Source organism: Zalophus californianus, chromosome 5 (assembly GCF_009762305.2).
Source record: "Zalophus californianus isolate mZalCal1 chromosome 5, mZalCal1.pri.v2, whole genome shotgun sequence".
Classification (NCBI taxonomy): Eukaryota; Metazoa; Chordata; class Mammalia; order Carnivora; family Otariidae; genus Zalophus; species Zalophus californianus.
The window spans coordinates 115,681,144-115,701,092 of record NC_045599.1 but is presented as its reverse complement, the minus strand read 5'-3'; the positions used below and the strand labels follow the sequence as shown (position 1 = coordinate 115,701,092).

General features: G+C 39.8%; 2 protein-coding genes across 4 annotated transcripts in view; one reads left to right on the top strand and one right to left on the bottom strand.

Moving 5' to 3' along the window:
* Positions 1-3,345, top strand: part of ITGA2 (integrin subunit alpha 2) — a 113,502-nt gene extending 110,157 nt beyond the window's left edge. Inside the window, exons 29-30 of the mRNA XM_027604360.2 lie at positions 1,498-1,614; positions 2,095-3,345. Of these exons, the coding sequence (XP_027460161.2) occupies positions 1,498-1,614; positions 2,095-2,175 (198 nt within the window). The 3' untranslated portion in view covers positions 2,176-3,345. The remainder of the gene's footprint in view (positions 1-1,497; positions 1,615-2,094) is intronic.
* MOCS2 (molybdenum cofactor synthesis 2) lies at positions 2,232-19,063 on the bottom strand. Of its 3 annotated transcripts, XM_027604362.1 has the most exons (8): positions 19,036-19,063; positions 17,922-18,043; positions 16,177-16,321; positions 13,471-13,598; positions 12,549-12,699; positions 11,310-11,433; positions 8,267-8,372; positions 2,232-6,625 (listed from the first exon to the last, which is right to left on the bottom strand). In XM_027604362.1, exons 3-7 carry the CDS (start codon positions 16,272-16,274, stop codon positions 8,304-8,306), a joined length of 570 nt encoding a protein of 189 aa, XP_027460163.1. In that variant the 5' UTR covers positions 16,275-16,321; positions 17,922-18,043; positions 19,036-19,063; the 3' UTR covers positions 2,232-6,625; positions 8,267-8,303. The 3 variants fall into 3 exon arrangements, with proteins under 3 accessions (XP_027460163.1, XP_027460162.1, XP_027460164.1); XM_027604361.1 differs by having other exon boundaries at positions 2,232-8,372; XM_027604363.2 differs by lacking the exon at positions 19,036-19,063 and adding an exon at positions 18,614-18,960 and having other exon boundaries at positions 2,232-8,372.
* Between the last annotated feature and the right edge of the window lie 886 nt (positions 19,064-19,949).

Here is a 19,949-nt window from a genome sequence, read left to right as displayed (position 1 = left end):
GTTCGGCCCTGGGCTTTACGACCCTCAGCAAAGGTCCACACCCTCTCTTCAGAGGCTGGGATGTGGAAAATCAGAAATGGAGCCAAAGGAAATGTGGACTTCAAATTCAAAGTATTATGAACTTAGCAGTACTATAGATATTTTGAAAGTTCATTTTTTAAAAAATGTAGTGTTCAGACCCTCTGAACATCTGCCGAGGTCTTTATTTTTTTCAGAAAGCACTATTTCAATTTTCAATACATTTATCTAACAATTTTAATGAACGCTTTAGATTTTTTCTTGATTTTCTCTTGTCAATACTGATAAATAACAAAGGCCAACTATTCCTTGTCCATGAAAATACATTTTTAATCCAAATAATCTGGATAATTTTTTGAATAATATTTGGAATCCAGATAATTAACTGGCATATCCCTTTAGGTAGATGAGCGATTCTTAAATTTATTTGAATCCCAGTCCATTTAAAAATCTGATATAAAAATTTTTATACTCATGGATCCCTTTGGCTCCATGGACCCTAAACTGGGAAATTCTGGAATGAAGAGTAAAGGTATGACTGCCATTAAGTCAGTTACTTCATTCCTAAATTGTAAAACCTTATTTTAGCTCTTGAAAATATAAATGAAAAGAAATATAATTACCAAAAGGCAAGATAAAGTTCAGCCCAACTCAGAAATTCTGTGATGGCTCATCTGCCACTGTAATGTAGTGTTAAATCAATCAATAAATTGGGTTTTGTCGACTTGTTTTCCCCCAAAATGCAGCTCTTAATATTCTTAATATACTTGGTGGAGGAAATGGCAGTGATTCTTTCTGCAATTAAAAAAAATACATAAAAATATATATACACACACATATATGTATGTATGATACCATTTTATCATTAGAACTCTTAGGGCAGCCATTCTATTACAAAGTCACAAAGATTCCCAGGAAGTAGACCTAAGGAATCACAAATAGCCTAAAGGACAGTTTATCACTGAAAAGCTCAACCTGAGCCCTGAGCCATTACTTCCACTTTTTAACAATCTACATCAAATAACTTGAGTGAGTTAAGTGAAAGCAATATCTAGGATCCTAGTACAAAGCTGCTGTTGCTTAATCACAAGGGATCTGGGGTTGTTAATTTGTTTGGTTTTCGACTCCCCTCTCCAAGTCTGGACTCCAAATGTTGTCACTTGACGATGAGACGATGCCAGAAACCAAAGTTCCTATTTTATAAATAAAGCATCTGAGGTTGTCCAAGGTGACGTATCTACTAAATACAGACACAATTAAAAAGAGAGGAAACTGGAAAACTTGTATTCCTTGCCTGTACTTTGCAGGAGCATTTTCTCTAGAAATTATACTGCACAACACTTAGCTGAGGAATGAGATCATGAGTGAGTCACATCACCTTTCTGGACCACCATTTATAAAATTAGAGAATTTGATGAGACCATCTCACTTTCTCTGGGTGCTACAATTAACTCAATTGTTGCATATGTACATTTACAGATTCCCATCACAATAATGAAACCTCATGAGAAAGCTGAAGTTCCAACTGGAGTTATAGTAGGAAGTGTAATTGCTGGAATCCTTTTGCTATTAGCTCTGGTTGCAGTTTTATGGAAGGTAAGAAAATTTTTCATATTTAAAAACATGGGGCTCCTAAAGACATCTGTCTTGAATTTCCTTATCAAACAGTAGCCTTAAGTTTTATATAGTACCTTCTCCATCGTAAGAGAAAAGGAAATGCAAAATTTGTAAATTCTCACTTATGTCCTTGAAAACAATCAGTAAGGATTTTAGATCCTTGGTCTTGGTCCCTGTATTTTTTTTCAGCCTGCCTTACATCCAGACCCCTGAATGTTTTGTTCATCTGCAAATAAGCAGACCATGGAAAATTTAACTTGACGCAATTGAGAATTCAGTTCAACTCCCTGGGTACTATTTCCTTAATGAAAAGCTGACACCAGGTCACAGTGTGCACACCACCCCCCTCCAGAGCCCCGAGAGTCCCAGAGGTGCTCTAGTGGGCGGCCAGGGCGGGGGCAAAGACGCCATGACAAAACAGCCCATGGGTAGTAAACTGTTTACACCTGCATCTTACAGCTCGGCTTCTTCAAAAGAAAATATGAAAAAATGTCCAAAAATGCAGATGAGATTGACGAGACCACAGAACTCAGCAGCTGAGCCCCCAACAGTCTCCTGGCAGCATGCAGCCTGGGTTTGCAATTTGCATGAATGGATTTTTTTTTTTTAAATCCCAGTGTTTTATGTGTAATAGGTAAACTAGCCTGATATTTTACAAAAACTGCAGGTCAGTTTGGAAAGAAGAAATGGGGGGGCGGTGGCTAGGACTATAAAGGGTAAAAGACTTATTTTATATGGGGGGAAAAGTATCTTTCCATTGGCTGGTCCAGAGTTTACATTATAATGTGCATTGTTTCAGAAAAATGAAATGCTTACAAACATGAGAAGTCTTAAAGAAAAATATAACCTTTCTCCAATTGGGGGGGAACCCCAATCATTGAAAATGATTGTTTTTAAACAGTAACAACAAAAGTGGAAGGACTTGGCATAGATACAGAATTAGCTTGGCTATTGATGTTGATGGGGAGAAAACAACAGGTTTTCAACTTATGCTGCTCATCCAAAGCTGCCACAGAAGTTAAAGTGATAATTTTCTTAATAAAGTAGGGTAAAATTTGCTGTTGTCAGCCTGCAGCTGCCTTCTCAGTCCCTTGTTTGCTAGGATGTACTTACCAAAACATGCCTGGATACCTGGTAGGAGCCCAGAGTATGCTTTCTGGAGAAAAAACTTCCATTTAAGGGTGGAGAGGGGGTAGCAGTTTAGAGGCCAAAGCACAAAACTTTGTTTAAAATCCATTAATATCACAATGTTTATGGTAAAATCCTATCTGCTAGAGGCCCAGCCTATGCTATAGGAAGTAGGAAGTTGCCTTTCTCCTTCAGGATGCCCAACTTACTAACTTGACTGCCTGGCAGGGACCTAGTTTGAATTTTCAGAAGATGAGTAATTTCTTCGGCATCCTTTCTCCTTCCGGACTAAGCCACTCTCCCACCTCCTGGTGCCCCCATCTTCTAGAAGCTCCCTGAGGCACGCCTTCCTATCCAGTCATCCAGAGTTAACCACCTTCCCTTGGCCCTTGGCCCAGTCTCCCATTCCTTGGGGGCAGCTGCTCCACACCAGGTATGAGGAAGAAAAATCATCTCACATACTTATGTGAATAATCTCCTTAACTCCAGGGAGCTATTTATTGGTAAACAAGTAAGAAAAATAAGCCAGAGTGAATTTCTAATTGTTGGAATTTCAGGCAGTGTAAAGAAGCAAAAAAAAAAGAAAAAAACAACACGGGAATTTGCAAGAAACTACAAGGAGATATTGGAAAGCACCAAATTGGCAGTTATACCCTCTGTGTTTTTGTGTTGCTGGAGGACTTAAACTTCCAGAAGAATGACTGCCACCTGGGCAAGTCTGATCCCTAGGTAGCCTTTTGGTCCCAACTCCTGAGACATTTATTTGGTCAGACAGGGATGAAACCCATTAGTCTGTTTTTTAACAAGCATCCCAGTCACTGATGTACATGAACTGTCTTGGGGATATACCACCCATTTCTCCTTCCGCACTTTGTTTCTGAGCCCACACATTCTCCAGGAGGGACTGGGAGAAAGGCAGAGGGACTATTTCATGTCAGAAACTGCATACCTAAAGCTTTGGACAAGTCACTTTGCTTCTTTACACTGCAGTGTCCACATAAGAAAATGGGAAGACTGGGTTGGAGTTCAGCAGCAATGCTTTTAGCTTTAAAAGTCTATGATCTGGATTTCTTGTAATTACAATCCTCCAAAAACCTGACTTTGAAAACGGGCATATGCCCGTGCGCATCTGGTCCTGACTGCCCTCCTGGTCCAACTCCTGTGAGCTCTCTCAAGCTATCTACACTCATTTATTTTGTATTTGACAAAGCAAAACTGGGGCGGGGGGGGATTAGCCATAAAATGTCAGGGGTTTATAGCAAAACCATGGTATTCTCTAGATGTGCTAGAGCCCAACTCTTAGAACAGCGGTGTGGACTCTGAGTCCAAAACTTCTTTGAGAGTAGAGGAAAAACATCACTAAGTTGATAAAGAGTATTTAATAAACCATCTAACTACTGTACACATATACATACTAGTTCTTCAGGGTGCTACACAAAGAATTCTAGCAGGTCATTCCTTTCTTTTTACTCTGCCCCACTTTCTTACAGAAGCACTAAAACCCACGGTGAGTTTGAGAGCTTTGGCCAAGCCGTGGCTTAGGTAATCTACCTTGCCAGCATTGTCTCCATGAAGTAGCTGGGTTACTACAATCTAAAAACTTAGCCACTTGTCTCTGTACCATTTACTACCCTAGGCACTACTGACGTGAGGGGCCAGGTAATGCATTCTTGCAGGGGACTGTCCTGTGCCTTGTAGGATGTTTAGCATCCCTGGCATGGAGCATCCTCTGCCCCAAGATGTGACAATCAAAAAATATCTCCCGACATTGTATCACGCCTCCTGGGAGGCAAAATCACCCCAATGGAGAACCCCACTACACTAAGAGCAAGTGGCCTAAATATAAATACGCAACTTCTGTCATCAGATCAAAATTTGAGGCAGGGGCTCTAGTGAGTATTTCTCAAGCACTTTTAAGCAAAGGTGAGGATTTATCCAAGAAATTAAAACAAAACCCACTGCTTGAAATAAACAGTTATGTATTCCTATTCAGTCACACTTTTGTTTTAAAAGTAAGTATAATATGGGGCTTAAAAGATACCATCTTAAAGTTTCCATTTCATAAATGGTATATAGACAAGATCTGTAGAACGTGATTAAAAACAGTTGCTTCATACATGGCTGCCACATAAGCCATTTAGAAAATAGTAAAATAGTTTGTGAGGAAGCTGCCTTAAGACTTGAAATGGTGCATCATTCATTTTGGCAGCAAAAGAACTCCCAACTAGAAAGAAATTTTTTCTAGCTGGCAGTGTTCTTTTTATAAAATAGAAGTTATCTATTAACTGTGAAATGAAAACTAAAACCAATTTATCATAATCACACAAGTGATTATACTAAAAGCTATTATAAAAGGTATAATTTTATAATGTATTTATCTATTCTGATATACAACTGTAAGTTAATATATTAAAAATCTCAAGACATTAAACAGAAAGCAGGATCCCTCAAACTGAGCACCCTGGGCCATCTTTGCTATTTCAGTTTGCACACAGAAAATACCCGCACCCACGCCTTTTCACGATTATGCCCCTCCTGTACATTAAGCATACCCATTATAAACAATTTGAAAGGCTAAACATCTAAAGGTAAAAGATACACGAGGGTAAAATTTGAAATAAAAATGTTAACTACATCTTTGAACCTTAATGAAAATGTAGCCATATGTAAATACAAAAAGATGGTTTCATCTGTACTGGATTTTGGCAGATAAAGTCAAAATAAAAATGTATATATTGCACAACTATGTTAGAATTGTATATTTTTTAAAGAGAAACGGTCTTGGATATTTTCCTTCATGTAAAGTATAAATCTTTAAGATGTAATTAACTGGTTTTTGCCTTTTTTCTCTCCACAAAAAATATAAAAATGTATGCATGTTCATCTAATTGTACAATTCATTTCTGAGAAACAAATTGAATTGGAAAAGTAATCAACATTCATATGAAAAAAACTCAACTTTGAAAATCAAGCAAAAGTGTTACTTAACTGTAAACACTCTTTATACCACATTATTGAATTATAATTAAAATAGCTTTGAAAATAAAGTTATATTACTTTGGACTTTTAATTTTATGGCTTGTATATTCATTTCACTGTATTTATCTTACACACTCCAATGGAGTCTTGAACATGTTCTGAAACAGTAAGAATTGGAAGGATGTATCTAATCTCTTAAATTACTAGCAGTGACCACAGGATGTTCTGTAAGAACCTTAAACTACCTTCATGGTTTAAGGACTAGGTGTAAAACCTTGCCTCGAAATATGTGTCCACAGATAAGCAACATTCCATCACCTAGAGCCTATTACAAAATGCATATCTCAGGTGCCATCTGGAACTACTGAACGCCAATGGGAAGTTTAACAAGATCCCCACATGATTCATATTACATCACATAGTAAAGTCTGAGAAGCACTGCTCTAAAGCACAACTTCTCACTTGAAATAAAATGTGTGCTTGGAAGAGAGAGGAAAAAACGTTGGCCAACTGTTGCAACTTGCCAAAGCAGTCATCTGAAGTTTTTTGTTTGGTTGGTTGGTTTTTTTTTGTTTTAGCAGTAAGCAGGAGAGTTTAAATATTTTAAGAATTAAATATGCTGAAGTTATTGTTAGGAAAGGTACAGAGCAAGCTTACCGACTGGCCTTCACTGTACAGATGGCACATTAATGCAAAGGTTGGGTAGCACATGCTTCCATCTACATCGATGCACAAACGTCTCCCATTCCCAGATCAGGTGACCTCTCAAACGCCTTCCTCAACCTTGCCCATCTCAGTCCTGGTGAACCAAGCTGTCAGGGCGGCTTACCACGGAACTACCACCAGTGAGTGTGTCTGGTATGCATTGTACATGAAAATACAACTATGAAGAAAAAGAACATTAGTTTTGTCACAAATCTATATATTAAGGCTACCACTTTATCCCAAATTGGAAAATTTTATATTTAGTCATTTTTAAAATTCCTCTTATTCTACATCACTTTTTAAAAACTATAAACAGCATTTTTAAAAATCCCATCCTCATCCTATCATAACCCCTCAGTATTTTAAATTCGGGTACCAATTAAGCCCTGGAAATAATCTTCCTCAAAGCCAGACACTACTTTTCATCTAAGAACCACTCCAACCCTAACTTAAAGAAAAAGGCTAACTAAACTGAAATTTTGGTTCTAGGCAAAAGAAAAGGAGCATCTGACTCAAGCTGCTCCTATTGCTGGCTCTGCTGCCCTCTGCCGGGTCAGCTACTAACTACATCCCAGATCACTCCCGCCTCAAGAGACCTCTTACAACCTCCGCGCTCCGCAGACGTCACAGTCCAGGAGTGGGGGAGGAGCAGAGCGGAAACCCACCCACTCATGCATTCAGCCAGATACCTTCACACAACAGCTACACATGTGCCAGGTGTGTTTAATCTGGGGCACAATACTTTGCACCAACAGCACTTTCCAGTGCCTGGTAGTGGTGGGGACATTTGACAGAAACCCCCTTACTTGAGAAAGTCTAGAGTCTAGTGATGGAGAAAACTAACAGATATAGTCCATCAGGTAGCATTAAGGGCCACAACAAGATAGAAAGCAGAGTAAGGGACCAGGACTCCAGTTTGAAATAGGATAGCCAGAGAAGGCTCTGTGAGGAGATAACACGTAACTGGGGATTGATATCAAGTGAGGAAGCAGACTGTGGGAATACCTGGAGGAAGAGCATTCTAGACAAAGGAACAAGTAAGGGCCCTACGACAAACTAAGCTTGTTGCAGACCAGCCACAGCAAAGCAGGGGCGCCTGGAGCAAGTGAGGAGCAGGCGGGAGCCCAATCACAGACTGTAAGCCACGGAGAGGACAGTGGGTGTTCTGGGATTGGGACTGGCTCTCAGAAGGTTCCAAGGAGGATGCAGTGACTCAGTGGGAGGCAGAACGGCAGCAGGGGACTGTCAGCAGGCCACAGCAGCAGTCCAAGAGACATGGAGTGCTGGCTTGGATGAGAGATGTGGCAGTGGAAAATGGAAAGACATCCAGGAATCTGTTTGCAAATTCTCCAATAGGTTCGCTCAGGGACTGGAGATCAAGACTCAAAGTACTGGCTTCTTGACCACTATTTCTCACAACAAACTGAAATATATTGTGACTCTAATATCATATTCAAAGGACAAAACCATCCATAAAATCACAAAGTACTTCATTCACTGACCATCTACTATTACCTTCAAAGAAAATAAAATCCTTTTCAATTTGCTTCTCATTGGAAAACACTTAAAACATTAAGTAATCTGAACTTCCTACTTCATGGAAGAATATGTCTACCACCGACATCTTCCCTCACATTTCAATTACTCTCCCGCTGTTTCCCTAAAGCCTTTCCTCTATCTCTGGTTCATCCTGAACACCCACTTGCTTTTTGTCTCCCTTTTGCAACATGTTACTGGTGTAACATAAGACTGTACTTCATTAAACCATCCTAACTTCTGGGAAAGAAAAATCAAATTATGGTTAAAGACAGAGGTTTACCAAATTTAATTTTAGTATTCTTAAAAAAAAGTGTGACTTAATCACTGGCTGTCCAAAAGCATTCTTTGTTTCTTTTCCAAGATGATGATGATTCTTCATACATTTCCTGAAAAACAGAACCATAACAGGTATTCAAAACAGAGTGGCTTAAAAATTCAGCTACCTCTGAATAATTCAGGCAAATGAGTATCACATCTGTTTAAATCTGCTACTCTTCTAACAATCCAACAAACATTTGTATGAGGCACTAAGAGTAGAAAAATGAATAAACATGTTCCCTACACTTAAGGACCCCCAATCCAGTGGGAGAAACAATAGAGGAGAAGATCTAACAAGACAGGGTACAACCACAGAATGGAATAAACAATTCCATTCGGGAAAATGTCGGGAGACAGCCTGAGCAAGGTCATGCCAAAGATCAGTGGAAGATCATTAGTTGTAAACATTTTTTTTCTTTCCAAACACATTTACTACTTCAACATTTCTAAATGTGTTTTTCCGTAGGCAGAAGGGGTATTTCCACTAGGTGTGAAATTAAGTGACCACCCACAGAAGTTCCTAAGTAGGTTTGGGCTGCACCCTACTGACAACTGTGTGTACCCCACCTACCTTCCTACCCCTTGCCTAGATCACCAATGATCTCAAAGCACAGGTGGGACTAGAACCCCACCAGAATTTAGATACTTCTTGGAAGGGAGGGGAACAAGAACGTATCACTCTTTCTTCTCACTCTCCCATCAGATTCTATTCCTGAGGGACAGAAATCCAAATTCGACTTTCCTCTGAACACCTGTATACCCTTCTCACCCTCGACACACAGAAAAGTAAATAGAAAGCTCAGCTAGTCCTCAAAGTATAAAAATGAGATGATCCCCAACTCCTACCCGCTCTCTTATTCTGGAGGTCTACCCTCTCATCTACTTCCTATCAGCTGGCTGTCCCTTCTTCCTCCCTGGTAAAGAAAACTACCTCTGCCACCCGGGCTCACAACTCAATGTACAAAGCCCTTCCTACCGCACTCTATTCAGGAAATGGCCTCATGTAGTCCATCAAAATTGTGGCAGCTTTGTTCATAGCAAAGCCACCATCTATCTGAGCTTCACTAAGCACCAGGACAGTTTTCTCTCACATATCCTATCTTCAAATCCCAAAGTATCCCCTTAATAAGAACAGGTTTCACTTTTTATTCAGAAAATAGGGTCACTGAATTTCACAGGCCCTGCGTCAGAGTCCCCACATTTGCTCATCTCCACAACTGACTGAGGTGGTAGCCTCCTAGGAAAGACTCACCCTCTGGTCCTCTGCTCTGGCCTTCTGATCTGAGCGGTAATTCATTCCTCAGCTTTGCTACCAGCCAAAATGCTGTGGGCAATTCTACACTCTTAAGTGCAATCAGAAGTTTGAGAATTCAGAATAATCCCACTGTCATTACTACACCAGGGAAGAAATCAGGGAGTTGGGTCTTTTCATCCCTTCAGAATGTCCTCTTTAACCAGAGATTTGCTCTTCTTGATTGGTTTGATGTGTTGACAGAAAATGAGCTAGAATTTCCTACTTACATTTTAAAAATCCACTCACTATGCAATTTCTCCGGAGGCAATACCCAACCCTTTTCTTTTCCTAAAAAGAATCTAGAGTTCTTTGCTCTTTTGCCTTTAGAAATCTGTTTTAGCTATTGCCTAAGTAGCCACGAATTATTCCCACTCTCCAAAAGAAATTCAAGGGAATTCTAATCCAAAGAAAATGAATTCATACATGAACCAATGGACCAGTCCCGACTAGGAATTCCAGTTGTTACTATCTACCGAGGCCTAATCTGTGCCATGCATTCTTTGGGGCATGTACTTCTGTTTAACAAACCCTGGAAAGGAAACATTACATAAGCACCCTATTTCACAGATAAAGAAAACATGATTCTATACAGTTAGGAAAGACCTATGAATACAAGCTCTATATGTAATCTTATTCCTTATCTTTTAAAAATTTGTGAGAAACGGCATCAGGGAAATCCAAATCAAAACGTCAATGAGATACCACCTTATGCCACTCAGAATGGCTAAAATTAACAAGTCAGGAAATGACAGATGTTGGCGAGGATGCAGAGAAAGGGGAACCCTCCTACACTGTTGGTGGGAATGCAAGCTGGTGCAGCCACTCTGGAAAACAGTATGGAGGTTCCTCAAAAACTTGAAAATAGAGACACCCTATGACCCAGCAATTGCACTACTGGGTATTTACCCCAAAGATACAAATGTAGTGATCCAAAGGGGTACGTGCACCCTAATGTTTATAGCAGCAATGTCTACAACAGCCAAACTATGGAAAGAGTCAAGATGTCCATCAACAAATGAATGGATAAAGAAGATGCGGTGTGTATATATACATATAATGGAATATTATGCAGCCATCCAAAAAAAAAAAAACCGGTAATCTTGCCATTTGCAATGAAATGGATGGAACTAGAGGGTATTATGCTAAGCAAAATAAGTCAATCAGAGAAAGACAAGTATCATATGATCTCACTGATATGAGGAATTCTTAATCTCAGGAAACAAACTGAAGGTTGCTGTAGTGGTGGAGGGTGGGAGGGATGGGGGGGCTGGGTGATGGACATTGGGGAGGGTATGTGCTATGGTGAGCGCTGTGAATTGTGTAAGACCGATGAATCACAGATCTATACCTCCGAAACAATACATGTATTAAAAAAAAAAAAAAAAGATAGTAGGAAGGAAAAAATGAAGGGGGGGGAATCGGAGGGGGAGACGAACCATGAGAGACTATGGACTCTGAGAAACAAACTGAGGGTTTTAGAGGGGAGGGTGGTGGGGGATGGATTAGCCCAGTGATGGGTATTAAGGAGGGCACATACTGCATGGAGCACTGGGTGTTATACGAAAACAATGAATCGTGGAACACTACATCAAAAACTAATGATGTAATGTATGGTGACTAACATAATAAAATAAAATTAAAAAAATAAATTTAAAAATAAAAATTTGTGAGAAAAATCATGTCCAAATGCCAAAAATAGTTATTTTCTTACCTTTTTCCATATGGGCACCTTGGCTTTTAAAGTATCAATGGCATAGCTCACAGCTTGGAGGGATGCAGCCCTATGGGCTGAGGACACAGCAATGATAATGCTTGCTTCTGACACTGGAACTAAGCTTTAACAAAAATGAAGAAAAAATAATGCCATTTCTTCTGAATCTAGTTAAAGAATCTACTAAACAGATAAAAAAAATTCCAGTAAAGCATTCTTACAACTAAACATCCAGTTCTGTTTTACATAAACTTCCAGGTTAGTTAATAAAAAACAGTAACTGATTCCAGTTGCATTCAGCAGAGGGGATGCTGAGGTTGTGGCTAATCTGTTAGCATCGATCCATTAAACCTGTCTGATGGGCACTGAGAAAAAGGCCTTTCAGTGATTCTATCTGATTCAAACAAGGCACAGTGCCAGGTAATGCCTAGAGACACAAACTTACTGCATGGTGAGTATAATATAGAATTTAAAATATTAAACAGAAATAATCATAGAATTGGTAAAATTAATAAATTAAAATTATTAGTAATAAAATAGCAACTAATGGAAAATAACAGAATGGAGTCTCTATTGCTGGGTTCTTTTTAAAGCATGGAACTCCAGGGCGCCTGGGTGGCTCAGTTGGTTAAGCGACTGCCTTCGGCTCAGGTCATGATCCTGGAGTCCCGGGATCGAGTCCCACATCGGGCTCCCTGCTCGGCAGGGAGTCTGCCTCTCCCTCTGACCCTCTTCCCTCTCGTGCTCTCTATCGCTCTCATTCTCTCTCAAATAAATAAATAAATCTTTAAAAATAAATAAATAAATAAAGCATGGAACTCCACTCTTCTTAGTGGTACGAAAAGACAAATTAATTTAATGACCTTCAGAGGCATTAAAAAAAAAAAATCTATTAACAGACTTGTCATACAAACTGAGTCCAGACTATGAAACAATTCTTTAAAAGGCCTTAAGGACTTTAGCACACATTAGCACAGGCCATCTGTGCGGGGGAGCCTTGGAGTTTTGGCACATTTGGACTTCGTTACAGCATCAATGTTGTCTCCATCAATTTGGAGACAAATGTCTCCAAATGTTACAATGTAACACCCAGAGTGTCTCCACTCTGCCTGCCAGAATCACTCACAAACCTTCCTCTCATGGTAATACAGGATTCCTATGGAAGATTCCAGAATCAGAATCGGTACAAAGATGGAAAACAACTGCAATTAACTTTTAAATTGCTAAAGGAAATCATACCCAAGTCTATGAAACACTGCTATGTGTTTGACTGGCCATTTCTGCCGAATGTCACTACAGATCTTTCTGATTTCATTTTCTGCCATTGGGAGATATGCTTCATATTCTAAGCTAATGACTTTTTTCCCTTCAAAGTTATTTCTTGTAGTCCCTAAAAAAAAAAAAAAGAAAAAGAAAAATATTAAAATAAGGTTTTTCCTTACAATAAAAACAACACAACAGAAAAGAGGATTATTTTTTAAAAGACAAGCAGCATACCGATTTGTCTAAAAAATGCTTTGAAATTTTCTAAAAACAAAAACCTGGTTAGAAAAATTAAAAATAGGGGCGCCTGGGTAGCTGAGTCAGTTAAGCGTCTGCCTTCAGCTCAATCATGATCCCAGGGTCCTGGGATAGACTCCCACATCGGGCTCTCTGCTCAGTGGGGAGCCTGCTTCTCCCTCCCCCTCTGCCTGCTCCCTCTGCCTGCCGCTCCCCCTGCTTGTGCTCTCTCACTCTAATAAATAAAATCTTTAAAAAAAAAGAAAAAATAATTATCACAAAGATACAGAAATAAAATGACACTGATTAGGCAACATACCAAAAATACTCATAGGACAAACCAAGATGGGAAACATTATGCTCCCAGGATTATCATTAAGTCAGTATCACTATCATTTTTCCCCCTCAATATTTGGAAAACACAGAATTCTCCCTGCTCATAATGACTTTTATCCTACTCTTTTAATGCCTTTAATATAGGTTAATCTGAAGATTACTAAAACAAAATAAGAACCAAAAAAAATTCTACCCACCACCATGGGTAATCTTGGCTTACTGTTCTCAGTATCTTAAAATCCTCTATTAAGACTGAGCATGGGAAACACTTGCTAATTTCTCTTGTCTTATGCAGTCAACAGATGCTGTGAACATGACAACTCACCTACAAACAGGGATACTGCACCACAGAGTGGAGAAATCACCAACTGTGAGGCTTCATCTATGGACAGCTTCTCAGTGGTGAATTTTATTATCTCCTTAGCTGACTCTTCAACTTCCTTCAGATCTTCCCTAGAAGATATTAATAAACCTTAACATTGGTACTAGAGGCAAAACACCCAACTTACAGACTGTTTTTCAATTTATATTTTTTGTACATTAGATGTGATAGAATGATAAAAATAAGCAGGTGTAAAATTTTAGCAAAATCCAGGATGTTTATAAATATTCCTAATGAATCAAGGAGAATATAAAAAGGAATTTACCATTAACAGGATCAACTTAAAATGTAATCCATCTCATGTGCCACTTTATTCCAAATTCTAGAATCGCTGCTCTTCTCTGCCATCATGGGGTCGGTCCGACATCGACACCTCCATCCACACGCATGCCACCTCTACCCACTCTATTTCCATGCACCACACCTAAACTGCCTTTTTCTTTACCCAAAAAGAAGACAAGGAGGACAGAAGCAATGCTGACTCCACAGGAACTGGACTCATTTCATAACCGGACATAATCCAGTAAGTAACTGAAGAAACAAGGAAATGAACTGCGTGCCTGTCACCAGATGTCGTACAAAGCCCTTTGCCATGCATTTCTCATTTCATTCGTCAAGCATCTATTACATACTCCCTAAGAGACCAACCCCATGCACTAGACAAGGACCAGGGAACAAACAATCTGGCTCCTGCCCTCAGGGCACCTACACAGGAATGGAGAAACAAAGCAATAGAGAAAAATTATATATAGGGGTAACATAAAAACAAACAGGGTTCTGAAGCAGAGCATGGGTGCTGGGGAAGAAGGGCTGTGTAAGAGCATCAGGGAAAGCCTTTCTCAAAGAGATAGTATTCAGGAGTGAGACCTGAAAGATAAGCAAGCAGTCCTGTAAAGAAACAGGGAAAAATGCCCCCAGGCAGAGACAGACAGAATGGCAAATGCAAAGCCTCTAGGACAAGAAAGACCAAGGTGTGCTCCAGGATCTAGGGGGAAGCTGGAACCTAGGGTTCAAAGGAGGGAACAGATGGGCTGAGAATGGGCACGCAAGTCGGGCTTTGCAGGATGAGGAGTCTGGATATAATCATAAATCTGAGGGGCTTTATTCACATTGAGAAAAAAGGCTCAGAAGGGTTAAGGACTCATTCAAGGTGATTCCAGTCAGGGACTCTCACTAAATCCAACATTCTTTTCCCTATACTTCCAACTACTGAAAAGAAAAGCACAAATATTCACATTCCACTGGATTCTAAGATGTTTCAACCTTCTGTACGTGCCACCTGAGCTTCTTACAAGAACTTAAAGGTAACCCAAACATGGTCTACGCTCTATGAACTTGGAACCATGCCAAATTCCTAAACTTGATTCTGTAAGGACATGGATTCTAAAACCCCATGATACAAATCCTGTCAAACACCTTCAAACAATACATAATGCTGCTTGAGTAATCTTTCTAAGCTTTCCAAAGAACATCTTTAATCCTCTCTTTCTCGCGCTCTCTCTCTCTCTCTCTCTCTCACACACACACACACACCCCTTTAATGGCAGCATACTATTTTCTGAATAAATTCCAAACCCAAGAAAACGGCACTTTTCTAAAATCATGGTGGTGATATGGTGACAAGTTTCCCAGTAAAACTGAGAAAAATATCTGACAAGAAATTCTACTATTTCCAAATAGTGGGACTAGGAAGGATCCAGTCTTTATCAGTATGATGGGACACTTGCTTTGCAATATATATTCTTCACTTTTTGGGGCACTGCCCTCCAACAGAGTGGAGGAAAAAAATAGGTGAAAAAAATAAACTGGCATCCTTGGTATGTTCCTTTCTTTAATGAAACCAAGGTTTTGCCATTATGATATTTACTCTTGATTTTGGAGAAAAGCCCTATCACATTAAGGTTTTTTTTTTTTCCTTCCTAACTTACCAAAAACTTTTAATTAGGGATAATCATTAATTTCTACATTATTTGCTCTTCAGCTGTCAATAAAGTAGCCTCATTCTCTCTCCAGACTATACTAAGAGATATTCTTATGCATCATCCTACTTAGATAAAGACTATGCTGTTCGGGAAGATGCCTTGGGTCCTAGAGCTACCTGCAACACAGCTGTAAGAATAAAGCTGTTTCTTTACACCTGGAAAACAGTAAGCTTTCTCATCAGGCACAGCGGTCTTTCGACATTTCTCGTACCCAGGAGAGCTATTATCCTGTATTAATAAACATATTTGTGAAAAAGTACAGAGAATCCAATAATCTGAATTCAAATGTTGGCTCTGCCACTTATTAGCTATGTGATCACAGACAAGTCTTTTAACTTCTCTGAATTTTAGTTTTCCTTCCTGCAAAATAGGAATATTAATACTCCAGCATCCAGCACTGTGCCTGACACATAATTTCAATAAACCATTTCAAGTGGAGAGAATGAACATGTCAAACTGACATAAAATTAAACTGCTTACAAGAAAATAGAGAGGACACACAGATATGTATAAGTCTGTCTACATCAACTATCACAGCAGCAACTAATCTTTACTGGCACAGACAGACTTACAAAAAGTATATACTTAAAGCAAATCATATACAAGTTATCATCTATGTGATCCTTTTCCACAAAATTGGTTAAAAAAAAAAACGTATCTCACACACCCAAGTGGCTCATGACCACTACCCTCCACTAATGGGGGGGATAATGGCAATTTCGTCCCCCGACCGAAGCTGGAGGAGTTGATCTCCAAGCTCGACATATTCTTGACGGACAGCAAATATCACCTGATTTCTGACATCAGCCAATCTGAAGGGAAAAAAGTATAATTAGAAGTATCAATGTTGTGTTAGACCTCAAATCTCTTCAGCTGCAACTAAAAATATCACATTAAATATTACCTCATGAAACACAGCCTGCAGAGTTACTAATTAAACCAATTCATATTCTGCAGAGAAAGTACACATCCCCTGAAGAACATACTTATTCACCACAAAGAACACAGTAAACTGCTAACAACTCTTTAATGAGTGTTGTGTCTCAGGGATTTAAACAACGACCTAACCCCCACCTCAAAAAACAAACAAACAAAACAAAAAAGACTAGATCACACAACATTCAGACCAGGTCAAGAAAAAAAAGAGAGAGATTTCCTAATCAGTACACGCCCTCCCCAGGAGATCTTCTCAGTACACAAGTATACTAAGTGTATCTCAGAATTTTCCCACAAAACCAGTGTCTCTCAACAGGTAAAAGGTTAAAGATAAAGCAGGACCAAGGCCCCACCCCATTTCATCGATTATCAGGGCACTTTAAGAGCAACTCAAAGGGGCACCTGGGTTGGCTCAATCAGTTAAGCGCCCAACTCTTGATTTCCACTCAAGTCATGATCTTGGAGTCGTGAAATCGAGCTTCGAGTTGGGCTCCACGATGGGTGCAGAGCCTGCCTAAGATTCTCTTTCCTTCCCCCTCTGCCCCTTCCCCATGCTCTTGGAGAAAAAAAAAAGAAAAGAAAAAGAAAAAAGAAAAAAAGCAACTTAAAATTTGATATGAAATCAAGAATAGTTTTCCCATTAAACCTACATTGTGGAATATCTTTTACAATGCACTAGGACTTCTCAGTTTAAAAATCTACTATACAGGGGCGCCTGGGTGGCTCAGTTAAGCGTCTGCCTTCGGCTCAGGTCATGATCCTGGGGTCCTGGGACTGAGCCCCACGTCGGGCTCCCTGCTCAGCGGGAAGCCTGCTTCTCCCTCTCCTCCCCACCTGTGCTCTATCTCTGTCTCTCTCTCAAATAAATAAAATCTTTTAAAAAAAAATCTATACAGACTTAAGTGACACAATTAAAATTCCTGGAACTCCTTCAAATAAGCCATAATTATACTTCGTTGCAAAAAAGGACTTGAAGTAGGAACAAAAGCAGTAAATTACAGATTTTTAAGAACCAGAAAAAATCAAATATTATGAAAACTCGATTCAGCAGTAGCTACAGTTTGTGAGCTTTCACTTTTCTTTTAATCTTAGAAATTTCTACTTTGAGTTCTCTAAAGAAAGGGCAGGACATAAAACTAAAGCACAAGTTTTCAACCTAATTTGTAACAATTCCTGTAATGTTATAAAAATGCAGAACCCACATTTTCAGTATTTTATAAATTATAAAAGCAAATATGTTCATGTCCCTTTGGCAGTATTCCAGCTCACTGTGGTTTTTATTGGTAAAATATCTTTAGCTTTCTTTAAGAAATTGTGCATTTTTAGATACCAGAATTTATTAGTTACAGAAAAACACGTCTACTGACCCTTTTTGACATTAAGCATGGAAATAAAAATGAGTTTTTCTCTAATCATTTACACAGTTTTCAATGTTAAAAAGCGCTAATCATATGCATTCTACAGATTTTTAACTACCCAGGATGTCGTGCTTCTATCTCATTCCACAGCTGCAATGCTTTTATTTCCTGTGGCACAGAAATGGTCTCCGAGCGAATTCCTGCTATCTCAGCACTTTTTGCAAAATATAACACTTCAACCTGAAAAGGAGAGGAAATGCCTTTAACAGTAATAGACCTTTTCTGTCTCCGTGAGCTTTTTCTTTCCAATTACTTTAATCAAAAACAAATTTTATAAATTAGAAATAATTAAATCACCCAAAAAAAGTTAGTATAATTACAAGTTCAAATTTTGAAAACTCTTTGTTTTAAGCACAATTCAGACTAATTTCCAAATCCTTTTTGGTTTTATGAATGTAAGCCTGCCACAACAAAACCCTAACGGTATCTTCTTAAAAACCATTAAGTTGTCTTTTGTTTGACATAAAATTATAGCATCTTTTATCAACACTTAAGCAGTGAACTGATGTCTAAGAGATAAATTACATATAACCAAAAAAAAGAGACACGTCTTTCACGCTTGTCATATGACCCTCGATTTTAGTCCACATTACATCGAACCCAGCTGCCAAGGATTAAGTTATGCAACATACAAACCCTGACGTTTGTAAAAGCAGGTGGGTTTGATATACAGGTTAAACTGGTATTTCCTAGGACAAACCTATGCCGTCAGCCTGGTATCTAAGAAATCCGACCAATTAAATAACCCACCTGTGCCAGTGTGCAAATTATGCTCTACGAAATAGAGGTTTGCAAATAATCAAGGGTTTGCAAATGCATATACGAAGCACCTTTTTTCACAAGAACTCTTAGTTAAATGCATGAACTTGAAAACTGTCTTTGCCAAAATGTATAATCATAGAAGCATGGGGGCGAAGTCGAGGGTGCCTTTAGAAACCTCTGACGCCGTGACCTCGGAGACCAAGAGTTCGCGGACAGAACTTGACCTTCTTTCAGGCAGCCGAAGTAAAGCCTCCGCAGCCCGGAGGGGCAACACTGGTGGTAGTGGGCGCGGCACCGGACGAAAGACTCAACTAAGGTGGCTTCGATGAGGATCCGGCTGAGCAGGGCCGTGTCTGTGGAGGGAGGAAGGAAAGGGGGCAGATGCACCTGTGAGCGTGCCTCACCCTTACCTGACATCGCAACACCATCCCGACCGCGGAAGCGGAGCAAGGTCGACGAGAGCGCAGGCGCAATCTGACGGCTCTTTCCGCCCACACAGGGCCTGCGCAAAACTAGCTCCGCCCCGCTGCTTTTTGCGCACCGTTCCAGCTGCAGACGGCTTCGCAAAAAGCTCAACTTCCACTTGCTGGTGGGTAGCGGTGGCGAGCTTCAGCTGTAAGTATCACGAAATGCGGAAATGGCTGGCCGTTCATGCCCGTCTTCTTAGATGAGAGGCCGAGGTGCGGGAGAGCAGACACCGGTCTCTCCTGGACACTTGTCACCTGCGTCATGGAAGTTCGGCTTTCCCGCTCGTTCATCTGTAGGCTTGTCTTTGACATTTCTTATCTACCCCAACATCCGGTATAAGATTAATGTCCCTTAAAGGCAAAGCATTCAATTTATCAGAGTATTCGAACTGTGTCAGATTTACACTTTCCCGGTTTACTAGCTACTCAGTAATTTGTCCAATTGCTATCTATCCGTCCAACATTTCCAACTTTTTATCAGCAAGAACTCTGTTTTAAATTGCTTACACAGTTTTGTGGATAACGCTAGGCGCCCCTCCCCTTGGAATTCACAGTGCTGGATGTGAGACAGTCATAAACCATTAATGGTAGTCAGTGTACCAAAGGCAATACTAGAGGTACATGTTACATTTCATGGGGGCGGTAAGGGGAAAGTGGTCACCTGAGGAGTATAGTCTAGGAAGTTTTCACAGAGGCATGCCTGAGCTAAATCTGCTAGAATGAATAGCAGCAATGTCAGAGTGAGGGTAGGGATGAGGGAATTTCATTAAGGTGTGCCAAGCCAGAGGGATATAAAGCAGCATTATGAGGTCACAGAAGGGCAAATAGTTGGCAAGGTGGACATGCCCCCTGCAAGA